The following is a 14,323-nucleotide window of genomic DNA, read 5'->3' as shown; positions in this document are numbered from 1 at the left end:
ACAAGTATAGGGCAGAGGTCAGCCTCTGAACATCTGGACTTCGGCATTTAAAGTTGAGGTTCCCTGAGCACACACGGGCACCGTTCCATTCAGTGTTGCCCCACACCTCTGCCCTCCGTTTCCTCCCGCCTTTGCGACACAGCATCAGTGGAGGGGAGATGGGCTCACTCGACAGCCCTGAAGGGGAGAGCATTCTAACCCTGCCTGCCTCTCCCCACGCCCAGCCACTCACCACTGTCAACTGTCCGTTTTTATCTTTGTAGATCTGTTCTTCCGGTCCAGTGTCAAAAACTATTGTGCCTTCTTTTCCAGGACTAATATAAAACTGTAAACTTGAAATAGAGGGACACATTACTGGTATATTGAATCACAGTTGATCAAAAGAAATAGCCATTTCTATAGCCAGGTAACTGATCTAGATTCTCTAAAATCCGTTTAGTCCACCAGGTGTTCCAAGGGTCAGTCTGATGTCCAAGGAGCCATCCGTGCCTCTTCCTGCTGAATTTAGAGTGGATTAAGTGTTCCCCCGGTGAAACAAACAGCTCCACGTTCATACGTCAGGTTGTAAAGGCAGCCATGTGCTGGACACAGTCACGGAGCAGGGGAGAGAAGCTGTGGCTCTGATGGGGCCTCCCGTGGTCAGGGCTGAGCCTGAGAACCCACAGGGGCCCTCCCCTCCAGCTCTGCCACTTTGTTCCCACCTGCCTAACCTGAGAGAGTGGAACGAGAATGAAAAAACAGTATTAAATTCTGTGTGCCAGGTATTTTTGATACCCTAGAGAAATTTCAGAAATCTCGAGTTTCCAAATCGATAAGCAGACTGGGTGTGGCAGCCCTGTGTGCTCAGACTCCTGCTCCATCGGCAGCTGGAGCCCAGCAGTGTCCCTCACCTGCGCTGGCTGGCCCAGGGGGTGCACCTGCCCCACCCCTGGTGGCCGACGTGGGTGGAGGAAGTTCACGGTCGCAACTTCCTTGACCTGTTTATGAACACTGACGTGAAGACAGAGGCGCCTACCTTCCTTGGACGACGTTCACGAGGTCCTCCCTCTTAACCAGCATGACGAGCTTGGTGACGGCTTCAAACACGTGTTCACACTGTAAGATGACGTCCCCCTGGGTGGAGAGCAGACCGCACGGCAGGTCAGCACTTGAGGCTCAGAAGGAAAATGCATAAAGGTGGAGGGCGCGTGGTGGCCGCCACTTACCTTGTGCCTGCTGTCCTCGGGTGAGACGTGGATGACGAAGATTCCGTCACTCAAGTTGCTGGTGGAGACACCTGAGGACAGATCCCAAGTTAGGGGCCAGCTTGACCTCTACCCGAGAGGAGCAAGGGCAGGCTCCAGAGCTAAGGCCACCGGTGGGCGTGAGGTGATAAAAACAGGCCGGTGTGGAAGGTGACTGTTGTCCCGCCCGGATGCTTGAGGGCAGCGGGGGCTGGTTTCGATCCTTGTGCTAGAAGACAGGCAGCCCTGGGCGCAGGAGCCCCCTACACTCGGGTCTGCCACTGCAGGCCACTTCCTGACGGGTTGAGCAGCCATCGAGCCAGCCAGGGCTGTGTCCTACCTCTGAGTGCCGCGTAGTTTATTTTCTGCTTGACCTTGGCCAGTTCCACCACATAAGCTGCCTTCTGCGTCAGGAGGAGTTGGCGCTGCCGCGCCCTGAAGCCTTTCCTGTCATACTTGGTGACCGGGACGGCGTACTGCAAGGAGGGGACGTCACCATGGGGTTTCTCTGTGCTCAGACCCCGGGCGGGGGGCTTTGGGTGGTCAGAGAGGCTGCACACGCGATCATTTCTCTGCCTAGCTCGCCCTGGAAGATTCGCTCCCCAGCTCTGCCCGACTGAGGTGCCCCCTGAAGAAGTCAGAGGCACGGCCACCTGCCTCCTGGGTCTGCTCCTGGAGGGGACATAGATCCACTCGCCCAGGCTTCTGTCCTCCAGGGCCAAGGGGAGAGGGAGGCCCCAAAGCACACCAGCGCCCCAGGCCAGGCAGCAGCCAAAGCACTTTGTGCCCCTCGTTGAGCCTCTTGGTGACCTTGTTTTCAAGCTTCAGGGACCGGCTCGGCGTCTCCCTGCTACTGGGAAGCCAGCGTCAGCACCCGGTGCCTCACTAATCCAGGGCTATTTTGTGATCGAGTTCATGGCTAACTCAGCTTCTAGGGTGATGGAGGAAGGCCCTAGTAAGAGCAGCAGGAGGTGTGGAATGGTCATAGGTCATCTATAGTCAATACCCAGAGTGTCAGGTAGAGCTCTGCACCCCGTATTTAAACAGCGCTTCCAAGACAGGTTTCACGGAGAACACACACCTGTTCTCACCCTCAAGCAGGGAATCCTGTTTGAGGCTGAGGACACACACACACACTCCCTTACCTGGAGGTTCTCGTTGCTGATCACTTGAAGCACTTTGGGGTTAATGTCTCCTTCCTCTAGGGAGGGAACCAGAACACCATGAGTCACGGCTAAACCCCAGCCCCGTGGACAAACCACTGCTCTCTGTGCCGAGGCCAGCTGGGGAGACGGCCATGGGGAAGTGCTGCAGAACCGTGCTTCTGAAGGTGGACTTGGGAAGGTGGGTGGCGTACGGATCAGAGCACGTACCTATCCGACTGTTGGCAAAGGGCCGAGTTAAGCTTTCTGCATAGCCTGCCTTCTTTCCCCGGAATATCTCACTAGCGACCACCTTCTGCTGCATCTAGGAAGACAAAGGCACAAAACCCATAGCCACGGAGCTCTAACATTCACTTGAAAGGCACGGAGACAAGGGATCTTTCGTCTACTGGTTCACCCATATGGCTGCAACAGCCAGGAAGTGCTCTAAGTGAACCCCCCCCCCCCGAGCCCCCAGCAAGGATCCCAAGGAGCAAAGTCTCATGTTCTGCATTTGAGAGAGAGAGCGAGCGAGCGAGAGAGCGCTCCCCCAGCCCACTGGTTCACTCTCTGGATGTCTGCAGTGAGCAAGGCTGGGCCAGGCCACAGCTGTCTCATGTTGGAGTCTGAGACCCACGTACTTGAACCACTGCTTGCTGCCTCCCAGGGGCTGCATCAGCAGGAAGCTGGAATTGGGTGCAGGTGGGCTAAGGAGCAGCCTAAGGGCTGCACCAAACACCGTCCATGGGCTAGGGAACTGGGGACCCACAGTATCACACACTGCTGCCTAACTCCAGGAGCCAGGGGATGGGCAGGGGAGTCAGTGCAGTGCCCTAAACGTCATACAGCCAGCAGTGGGCGCTGGGTGCTCCTGCTTGCTTCCTCAAAGTCGTTTTCAGTCCCTCAGAGAGCAGTTTTCTTTCTTCTAGGTCAGAGATCGGCAAACTAGCCTGTTGGCCCAACGCAGCCTGCTGTCTGTAAACGTTGGCACACAGCCGTGCCATCCATTGACATGTTGAGTGTGGCCGGCTGCTTTCGTGCTCTGTGACTGACACAGAGCCTGAAACATTGGCCCTTTACAGCAAAGACCTGCAGCAGAAGGGGTCCTGTGTTTTTGCGGTTCAGGGGCCATCTGGGTTGTGTTCCCATGGCAACAAGTGATGCTGATGGCAGCAACAGCCAATGCTCACCAAGGTCTACGTGCATTTATCCTCAACTCATCGACAAGGCAAGCATGGGGCTAGCACAGCCCTGGGCCTGGGGCTGAAAGGGTGGACCAGGACTCCTGACGCTCCCAAGTCCATGTGCAGGGCCCACGCTCGGGCCCTGCGTCACCCTGCCAGCGTCACATCCCTACCATCGCTTTCCACTCGGCCGTGATCCCATGGCAATACTTCCGCACCAGGTTCCTCGTGCACATTTTCCTGAGCAGAGTGGAAACCTGCGTGGAGAACACACTTGCTTTGCACCTGCCTCACTGACCGCCCTGTCTTGGGATTTGGCAGCCAAACCAAAGGCTTTAAGAATACAGGTGAGGGCCAGTGCTGTGGCTTAGTGGGTTCAAGGACCGCCTGCTGTGCCTGCATTCCCATATGGGCGCCGGTTCGAGTCCCGGCTGCTCCACTTCTGATCCAGCTCTCTGCTATGGCTTGGGAAAGCAGTAGAAGATGGCCCAAGTCCTTGGGCCCCTGCACCTGCGTGGGAGACCCCGAGGAAGCTCCTGGTTCCGGAACGGCTCGGCTCCGGCCGTTGTGGCCATTTGGGGAGTGAACCAGCAGATGGAAGACCTTTGTCTCTCTCTGTAACTATACCTCTCAAATAAATACAATCTTAAAAGAATACAGTTGAATTCTGTTGGATTTCAAGTATACAACTACTGTAGCTTTTAGAGCCAGAGCAAGCAGCTAACTTCCAGTCTTGCTCTTGTTGCCATTGGGTAACGAGTGGTCCTCAAACTGGAGTATGTTTAGGAGACATCCACGGAGCTGGCTCTAAGGAGCTTCCTGGAGATTCTGGCTCAGTAGGGCCAGGATGAAGCCCAGGAATCTGCCCGTAGCCCCCACTATATGCTCTCAAGATGGAGAGGCCTGGGACTGTTGTGAGAAACCCTGTCCTAGGCCAGGGTCTCTAACCCAGCTGGAAGGGCACATCCCGAGGGAAGTCATTCAGAAGTATGTAAATGGACCTCCTCAGCTTTATGATATACGTAGGGATATCACCAATCCTGAGGAGCTAAATCTCTTAATTTTTATTATTATTTAAGCAATAGAGCTCCCAGCCACTAATTCACTCCTCAAAAGTCTGCAATAGCCAGGGCCGGGCTAGGCCAAGCTGGGAGTCAGAACTCAATTCAGGGCTCCCACATGAGAGGCAAGGACTCAACTTCCCCAGCCACCCCCAGCACCCCGGGGGTCTGCATTAGCGGGGAGCTGGAGCTTGAACTGGAACCCAGGCCCTCTGATAGCAGACACGGCCATCTTAACCTCTGGGCCAGAGCCTTTACCGGGCACTGCTGTGCTGAGGGGGCGGCAGAGAGAAAGGCGGACGCTGGGCCCCATGCAGCCTCGGATTCCCAGTTTAGTCCTCACATTGTCCAAGATGCCGGGCGGCCTCAGCCAGCTCTTGTCCAAGACGGTCTTGGGGACGTGATACCGCAGGTTCAGAATGTAGTTCTTGCGCACGAGGAGGACGAAGTCCTCGTCGGCTGGGCAGAGGGGCTCTTTGCGGTGGATGAAGCCCTTGATGAACCTGCCAAGGAAGAGTTTAGTAGCCTGGCGGGGAGGCGGCGGTGGGAGTGCAGCGGCGCCTACAGGCCAAAGCTTCCCCAAAGGCACACCTCGTTTCACTCGCTTTTTGTTTTGCGTAGCTTGGATGTCTTGCCAATCAAAAATATGAGTACCATTACAAAAGAGGCAGAGTTCAGCTTGAAGGGCCAGGCTGGCAGCACCAGCCAGGCCCTCCCTTCACAGCAGCAGTCAAATAGAGCAGAACAGTGACCACCCCTGGAAGCGGACCCAGCCTCCCCACTGTGTCGCAGTCCACACCCTACCCTGCTGTCTCAGGCCAGCCCAGGAGAGCCACTCACTCCGCCTGCCTGGAGTGACTGGGGCAACGGGAAGAGGAGCAACTGTACTGGGCTGTGATTGTCACCGAGATGAGGAGCTCTAGGCCCGGACATGGACCTGAATTCCTCATAGCACCCCAAGGGGAACAGCATCCAGAAGGCCCCCAGACTCAGCCCCTGGCATCCCCCACAGTGCGCCAGCTTCCAGCGACCTCGCCCCGCCATATGCAAGGACTCACTTCCTCACAATCTGCACGGCCCACTTCCTCCTGTGCGTCTCCATCCGGGCCAGGGCTCCCCGCCAGTGGGCTTCTAGTTTGATGGCTGAAAGAGGTCACTGCTGGTGTTACAAGGCGAGCACAACGGTGGGCAAACAAGGCTTTTCCAGAAGCACCCACGCACTTGGTACACGCCTGATGCCCGCCCAGGCACCGGGACGGACAGCTGAGCGGGGGGACAGGAGGGCAGAGAGTGCCTTGGGAAGCCCGAGACCACAGGAGGGAGCGGGGGTGGCCGCTGTGACGGGGTCGGGGAGCTCCCCACTGTGTTTGGTTCATTTCATGCAGCGATTCCTCCCACTCAGTTGGTGACATTTCAGAATGAGGACACAAACACCGGATGCTGCCTCACCTCCCCACAGCTGAATGTTTTTCAGGTTTTGGGGTGCTTTGATTCCCCACAGGAGCACTGTTCGTGTTACAGAAGCAAACTGGCAACTGGACGCCCCCAAATGTCCCTCGGTGCTCACAGGGGCTTGGGGCCAGGGCACCCCCACTCCCAGGGCTCCAGTGTTTGCCTATAACCTGCACCCAGCCAACCGAATCCTTTACGTCAACTCTAGATGACTTAATGACCCCTGGTACAATGAAAATGCTATAGAAATAGCTGTTTAGGGAAAGAGAAAATACTAAAATAAGAAAACATTCTGCACATGTTCAGTACAGATACAGTTTATTTTTTTTAAAAAAGATTTATTTGAAAGAGTTAGAGAGAGAAGTAGAGCCAGAGAGAGAGAGAGAGAGGTCTTCCATTCTGCTGGTTCACTCCCCAAATGACCACAACGGCCAGAGCTAAGCTGATCCGAAGCCAGGAGCTTCTGGGTCTCCCATGCGGGTGCAGGGACCCAAGCACTTGGGCCATCTTCTACTGCTTTCCCAGGCCATAGCAGAGAGCCGGAAGTGCAGCAGCTGGGACTCGAACCAGCACCCATATGGGATGCCGGCACCACAGGCTGGGGCCTTAACCTGCTGTGCCACAGCGCCAGCCCCAGATGCAGTTTATTTTAAAAATGTATTTTCATTCCTCCGTTGAATCTATGGAGGCCTGAGCCTCCGGATAGGGAGGGTGGGCCAGGCTCACACAACCAGGGCTGGCTGCCCATTTCTGACGCAACTGTACTGCAGTACAGCCGCACCTGTTCACTTGTGTGCTGCCTGCTGCTTCCGTGTGACAACAGCAGAGTGGGGTCGCTGTGACAGAGACGACTCAAGTCTTCAGTGTGGACTGCTTTGCTGATGTGAGCTAACAGAACCCTGTGCAGGAATGAACAGCAAAGTCCACACACATCTGTGTGGCTTTAAAAATAAATTAAGGGGCCGGTGGAGTGGGTTCAGCCAACAGCTGTGAGGTCAGCATCCCTCTGAGTGCCACTGCAAGCCCTGGCTGCTCTGCTTCTGCCCCAGCTCCCTGCTGATGCACCTGGGAAAGCAGAAGAGGCCCAGGTACTTGGGTCTCTGCCAGCCACGTGGGAAGCCAGGATGAACTTCCTGGCTTTAGCCCGGCCCAGTCCCAGCTGCTGGGGACACCTGGGACACAAACCATTTGGGGAGTGAACCAGCAGATACAAGATGGATCTCTGTAATTCTGCCTTTCAAGTAAATAAATCTTAAAAAAAAATTTAAATGTGTCTGTGCTATGGATGAAACAAAACAATCTCCAGTCGATACGGTAAAAAATGAGAAGAGGCCCCAGAACTGGAACTCGAGGCAGCCCTGCCCTGCAGTTTCAGGGACTGACGAGAGAGAACCCAAAGCGCCCATGGCCCCAGGGGCCACGTGGAAAAGAGGGAAGGGCACGGGGCTGGCCCAGCGCCAGCTGACAACTTCCTGTTGAACTCTCACCTGCTTGTCTTTTTTTCACATAGTCTCTCCTTCCCAGGCAGCCTTTGTATGTGGCTTGGATTCTTGCGACTTAAAATAAAGCAAAAGTTTTGGTCAAATAGCTTTCATTCATGTGTCTGTGTGGTTGTGCCCTCCAGAGGGGACATCAGCCATGGCCCTCGGGCCCACAGAGGAGGGAGGGTCTCGGTTAAGCATCACAGATGTGAGAGCGGCAGGTGACACCACCCCTGGTCCCAGCTGCCCTCCCGTAACTGGAGTCTCTCTCCTGCCTTTGATGACCCAGAGCCCAGAGCCCCCAGACCCACGCTGGGCACCTCCATTCTCATGCCTGCTTTCTGCGGGGCATACACGGGCTTCACAGTGATGTCACCACCACCAGGCGTCCAGGCTCAGAGGGTGGAGACCTGGGCTCCAGGCAACACAGCTGCTGAGGACCCCCCCAGAGGTCAAGTTCATTGAGGGCCTTGAAGACCAGCAGCGTCACATCCCCTGGGAGCGGATCTGGCGCCCCACAGCCCAGCTGAGCCAGCACCTGCCCGCAAATGGATCCTCAGTAAGCAGTGTCCGCTGCCACAGAGGTCCAAACCAGGAGCAGGGGCAGGCTTTGTGGCACAGTGCATTAAGCCAGCACTTGGGACCCCCCACATCCCATGGGAGTGCGGTTCCAGACCCATCTCCACTTCTCAGCTCCCTGCTGACAACACCAGGGAGGCAGCAGGTGATGGCCCCAGTCCTTGGGTCTTTGCCAGCCACGTGGGAGACCAGGATGGAGCTCCTGGCTTTGGCTTGACCCAGTCCCAGCTGTTGAGACACCTGGGAAATAAACCACTGGATGGAAGATCTCTGGCTCTCCTCCTGTCACTGCCTTTCAAATAAACAAATTACACAATGAAACCTGCAACAATGCCGGCATTAACAACGAGACCAGCAGGCATGGCAGTGATGAGGGCAGACACACGCCAGACCACATTCGGACCCCGGCTCGGCTGCTTACTAACTGCAGCCTTCGGCATGTTGCCCGTACATCTGGGCCTCAGTTTCCCCGAGTGTGAAGTGGAGATGGCACTGCCTTCTCTGTAGGTGAGAGAATCGGGTGAGATCCTGGGTGTAAAGCGCGCGTGTGCACCTGGCCTCCAGCAGGCACCGAGGCCGCTGAGGCGTAGACGCTCTGTCTGCGACCCCCTGGGGTCTCCAAGGCCAAGTCCCCCTCTCGGTCATCATGATTCCGTGGCTTACATTTCTCCCACATTAACTTCTCTTGTTTATCATCCACAACACAGAGCCTGGCTGTGGGCTTTGAGGCTACCCCTTCCAACATCAGATGTTACGCAAATGAGGTTTTAGAAATCTTAATTGAAGGGGGATGGGCACAACAGCATTAAGTTTCCGCACGCATCCAGGACCCCTCTCCCGATGCGTTCAGCACAAGTTCACGTGCATCTTGCACTCCCATGAGTTAGATCCACGTGAACCTAATCATCCCCCACTCAGTCCTGGGTTCCGACACGATCTCAGACACCCATATTTAAGGTTTATACCCCCCAAGCTAAACGTGTTCATTTCGCAGTCTGTTGAAATCAGGGCAGAAAAATCCTACCTAATTGATGTTTACTAAATTCAAAGGCATCTTCAGTAGCAAACAAAGTTCTGGGGAAACGGATGAATATCTTGGTCCTAGAAGTGAGAAGAAAAAAAAAAGCTCTAGTTAGTAATCGGTCAGTGAGCCTCTGCAGGGGGTTCAGGTGCAGCCCCGTCCACTCAGGGGCTCAGAGCCGTCTGCGCGGGTTGCAGGGCTGAGACGGGACTCCAGGCCGAGCCCTGAATGCGACCAGGGTGTCCCTGGAAGCAGACGCCAGAGACGGCCACGCGAAGATGGAGGCCAAGCTCAGAGGGAGGCAGCCACAAGCCACCAGAAGCTGCAAGGGGCAGGGAAGGCGCCTCCCGGAGGCCGCGGTCCTGCCAACACCTTGCTTTTGAACCTGTGGCCCCCAGAAACTTTGGGATTAAGCGGCTGTTGCTGTAGGGCAGTCACTTTGTGCTAATCGGCTGTGCGGCCCTAGGAAGGGACAACGCTATCCTAACCTGAAGTGGCTTTGAATTGTGCTCCTCTGCTTTCTAAAAAGAGTGCAAGTCCAAGTTTGAAAGGCGGCCCCATTAACCGTCCAAGACACATCACAAATACTGATCGCATTCAAGACCCGGCTGTTTCACTTCTGCCCCAGCTCCCTGCTTGATGTGCCTGGGAGGGCAGCAGAGGAAGGCCCAAGTGCTTGAGCCCCTGCACCTGCCTGGGAGACCCGGAGGAAGCTCCTGGCTTCAGCCTGGCCCAGCCCTGGCTGTTGCAGCCATCTAGGAAAGTGGATCAGCAGATGGAAGATTCGAACTCTGCCTTTCCAGTAAGTAAAAATAAATCTTGAACAAAGGGGATGGCTCGTGGTCCTCTCCTGCTAACCGTCCAGAGCTGTGTTTAAATTGAGTGGCTGGAAACATATGCTTGTTCATCTACGTAAAACACATAAAATGTATGTCCAGGCCATAGATGGACACAGATCCACGCCTGAAACCTTTGGGAAGAAAGTGGTCGGCGACTTCCGGGCCACTTACCTCCCTAACTTGTACTCCTCAGGTTTGTAGCCAATGTACTTGATGAGACGTTCTACGCCCTCTGCTGGAGGCCCGCGCCAGTGCGGCCAGGTGTCTGGGCACAGGGACTTGTACCTACAGGGACAGGAAGCAGACATGAGCAGTGGCTCTCCCTTTCTCCACCCCACCCCCACCCCCAGAGGTCTGCTTAGCCTTAGCTGCTCATTGTAAAACGTGGTGTTTTGATCCAATGAGCTTCCTCAGGTCCAAGGACACACATGTGGCAAGGAAAAAAAAAAAACTCAGCAGCCTGGGTGCCTAACCTGTCTGCACAGAGCATCGATGTCATCGAACACTCAACCCAAGGACGTTCGTGCCCCCCCACCCCCCATGTCCATGGGTTCTGCTTCTGTGCATAGGAAATCCCTGGGAACAACTGTAATCGTCCTGTGCATGAACAGACGTTTGCCCTAACTCCCGGAGTGACAGAGCGACCGCTGCTCAGCTGTTCTAAGTCAGCTGCAGGAGGGTGTGTGGGATCGGCGCAAAAACCGCATCATTGTATAGGACGGACTTTGTATGGATACGAGGGAGGCTATGAACTCCATCTCACTCCTGGCTATGTGAGGGAGGCTGGTTAACTCCATCTCACTCCTAGATATGTGAGGGAGGCTGGTTAACTCTGTCTCACTCCTAGCTATGTGAGGGAGGCTGGTTAACTCCATCTCACTCCTGGCTATGGGAGGGAGGCTGGTTAACTCCATCTCGCTCCTAGCTATGTGAGGGAGGCTATGAACTCCATCTCACTCCTGGCTATGTGAGGGAGGCTGGTTAACTCCATCTCACTCCTAGCTATGTGAGGGAGGCTGGTTAACTCCATCTTGCTCCTAGCTATGTGAGGGAGGCTGGTTAACTCTGTCTCACTCCTGGCTATGTGAGGGAGGCTGGTTAACTCCATCTCACTCCTAGCTATGTGAGGGAGGCTGGCTAACTCTGTCTCACTCCTGGCTATGTGAGGGAGGCTGGCTAACTCTGTCTCACTCCTAGCTATGTGAGGCTACTTTGAAGAGTTCTTGGGAAAGTGGACTTGAGAGCTAATGCATGTTTTCAGCAAACATTCTGAGGATCCTTTAAATATCTAAGAGATGAAAACACGGGTCCACGTATACAACTCGTACAAGAGTGTTCACAGCAGGAGCCGGTGCTGTGGTGCAGTGAGGTAAACCTCCCCCTGCAACTCCAGCATCCCATATCAGTGATGGTTCAAGTCCCGGCTGCTCCACTTTCTATCCAGCTCCCTGCTAATGCACCTGGCAAAGCAGTGGGAGGTGACCCAAGTGCTTGAGCCACTGTGGGAGACCCACATGGAGCTTCCAGTTTCAGCCTGGCCTAGTCCTGGCTGTTGTGGCCATTTGGGGAATGAATTGGTGGATGGAAGCTCGCTCTCTCCCTCTCTTTGTAACTCTGCCTTTCAAATAAATAAACCTTTGTGGTTTTTTTTTTTAAGATTTATTAATTTGAAAGAGTTACAGGAGAGGCAGAGGGAGAGAGGTCATCCATCCACTGGTTCACTGCCCAGTGGCCACAATGGCTGGAGCTGGGCTGATCAGGAGCCAGGAGCCTGGAGTGTCTTCTGGGTCTCCCAGGCAGGTTCAGGGGCCCAAGAACTTGGGCCACCTTCTACTGCTTTCCCAGGCCATAGCAGAGAGCTGGATCAGAAGTGGAGCAGCCGGGACTCGAATTGGTGCCCATATGGGATGCCGGTGCTGCAGGTGGCAGCTTTACCTGCTACGTCACAGTGCTGGCCCCTAAACCTTGTTTTTTAAAAGTACATCAGTAGCAGCTTAATTCACCACAGCCACAAAAACCAATGAACAGACAAATCGGAAAAGCTAGCACGCTTGGGAAGTGACAAGAAGTATTTCCCAAGGGTAATTCTGGCTCCAATGTGGACTTAAGAACCTGACTCCGCAGGTGTGTCCTTCGTCCACACCACTAAAGTTCACCGTGATTCACCAACCTCAGGCAGCAGGTGAACGCAGAGTTCACAGGTACCTGTGAAGCAAGGCTAGAGGCAACACTGTGGGAGGAGCCGGACGGGGCTCGGACTGCTGGCTTCCCGCCCAGCTCAGGAACCAGAGCAGTCACTTTAGGTCCTTCCCTGTGCAGTGTGAACAGTAACAGGCCCTTCCTCACGGGGCTGTGCCGAGGCTTCAAGGGAGGTAATGCACGTACAGTGTTTGGTACAGACCAAGCTCAATAAACGATTCACTCCCTAAATGACTGCAACAGCCCAGGCTGGGTCAGGCCGAAGCCAGGAGCCAAGAACTCCGTCCTGGCCTCCCACACAGGTTTCAGGGCTCCAAGCACTTGGGTCATCCTCCATTGCCCTCCCACGCACGTCGGGAGCAGGCTGGATCAGAGAAAGTGTAGCCAGGATTCCCGCTGTCACTTGGACATGGACTGCGGGTATTGCGAGTGCTGGCTGTCACAGCACTGGCCCCTGTGTTGCCATTTCAGTAGCACCAGCTCACCAAAGATGGGTTGGTGTGTGAGTAGCGTGGGGGGTGGGGGGCATATCATTAAATCCCATGAACCTCCTGAGGGCAGACACCCTAACTTTCACGCTACAGGCAAGGAGATGGACACAACTCTTAGAAGACAGCATGAGGATTTGGACCCAGGCATGTGGCTCCCCACCACTAACACCCACTGTTAACACCCATGAGGCCAAGACCCCAAACCAGCATCGAATTCTAAACAGCTGGGTCAGACCCAAGACGGACACTGCCCACATCTGCCCCCTGGTGGCAGGTCCATGCACTTGGCCTTGCCCATCCTTGATTCACAAGTTAGGGCTTAGAGCACAGTGAAGGGGAAATCGACTTGGGTTTTCATGTTCTCCAAAATGCTAGGATTTTTTTGTTTTGTTTTGTTTTAGTGTCCTAGATATAGCCCTTAATAAGCCGAGTTCCCTGATGGATGCCATGTCATTTACTAGCTTATCCCAGAGACTTGCACATACCATGAGGATATTTCATAAAGTCCACAGAACAATGAAAAGATCACTTTTGGTGCAAAAAAAAAAAAAAAAAAAAAAAAAAAAGTTGAAGCTCTTTAGAAAGTGTGTGGGAAAGGCATATTATGAAAAAAGCCAGGCATGAGTTTCTAAATTTCTTGTACCAAAATAAAAACTTAAAAAAGATTTATTTCAAAGGCACAGGGAGGGGGGAGAGGGAGAGAGGGAGGGAGAAATGGATCTCTGATCTCCTGGTTCACTCCCCAAATGGCTGCAACACTAGGGCTGGGCCAGACCAAAGCCAGGAGTCGGGAACTACAGCCAGGTCTCCCATGTGGATTGCAGGGGCCCAGGCACCGGAGCCATCGCCTGCTGCTTGCCCAGGCACGTTTGCAGCGAGCTGGGTCAGGAAGAGGAGCAGCAGGGCCAGCGTCACAGGCGGATGTCACACTTAACCTGCTGGACCACAACGCCAGCCCCAAACCTGTCTTTTAATTCTGTTACTTCACAAAGCCATCAAGTACCCCGGCAGGCAGGCAGGCGCGTGACTTCATCGGCTTCAGCCCCACAAAGCCAACTTTACCTCTGCAAGAAATGCTCGTACTTGCGCCGGTACGCGAAGCCGGCCCGCCTCACCCGCAGGTGCTCCATCAGCCCCAGGTATTTGATCTGGTGCCTTATGAGAAGGTCGTCGAACTTGCCTTGGGAGAAAGAGGCGAGAACCACGGTCAGGCACCCAACGGCTCCGTCTCATCCAGAGCAGAGGCCACAAACTGATAGCCCATTCTTTCAGGCCATGATTTTGTTCTTAAAACACACACTTGCCAACAGCGTTTATTTTCATTTTATTTGAAAGGCAGAAAAAGTGATGGGCTGGTTCACTTCCCCAACACCTGTGATAACCAGGGCTGGGCCAGGTCAAAGCCAGGAGCGTGGAACTCCCCCCAGGCCTCCCACGTGGCCGGCAGGGACCCCAGCACTTGCGCCATCGCCTCCTGCCCACATCAGCAGGAAGCTGGATGGGAAGCAGAGGGGCCGAGACTCCGGCCCGGCACCCTGACACGCGAGCACCAAGAGCGGTGGCTTACCCACTGCACCAGATGTCTGCCCCTCGACTGTGGTTTTCAAACAGGTAGATCTTATAGGAAAAAAGTCTAGATTTTTCAAATTCT

General features: G+C 54.7%; 1 protein-coding gene across 3 annotated transcripts in view; it reads right to left on the bottom strand.

Moving 5' to 3' along the window:
* The window catches only part of MYO1H (myosin IH), a 115,945-nt gene that overhangs the window by 1,591 nt on the left and 100,031 nt on the right, over positions 1-14,323 (bottom strand). For all 3 annotated transcript variants that reach the window (XM_089322894.1, XM_051835869.3, XM_089322895.1), the window contains 13 exons: positions 13,735-13,852; positions 10,154-10,267; positions 9,147-9,223; positions 7,550-7,618; positions 5,669-5,753; positions 4,954-5,113; positions 3,723-3,806; positions 2,597-2,690; positions 2,369-2,424; positions 1,564-1,699; positions 1,206-1,276; positions 1,016-1,113; positions 233-332 (listed from right to left, as the gene is read on the bottom strand). In XM_089322894.1, coding sequence (XP_089179020.1) covers positions 233-332; positions 1,016-1,113; positions 1,206-1,276; positions 1,564-1,699; positions 2,369-2,424; positions 2,597-2,690; positions 3,723-3,806; positions 4,954-5,113; positions 5,669-5,753; positions 7,550-7,618; positions 9,147-9,223; positions 10,154-10,267; positions 13,735-13,852 — 1,262 coding nt within the window. The remainder of the gene's footprint in view (positions 1-232; positions 333-1,015; positions 1,114-1,205; positions 1,277-1,563; positions 1,700-2,368; positions 2,425-2,596; positions 2,691-3,722; positions 3,807-4,953; positions 5,114-5,668; positions 5,754-7,549; positions 7,619-9,146; positions 9,224-10,153; positions 10,268-13,734; positions 13,853-14,323) is intronic.

The sequence above is a fragment of the Oryctolagus cuniculus genome, chromosome 21 (assembly GCF_051225735.1).
Source record: "Oryctolagus cuniculus isolate XC-2025 breed Fujian yellow rabbit chromosome 21, ASM5122573v1, whole genome shotgun sequence".
NCBI lineage: Eukaryota > Metazoa > Chordata > Mammalia > Lagomorpha > Leporidae > Oryctolagus > Oryctolagus cuniculus.
Note: the sequence above shows the minus strand (reverse complement) of the source record. Positions and strands in the feature narration are given on the sequence as shown.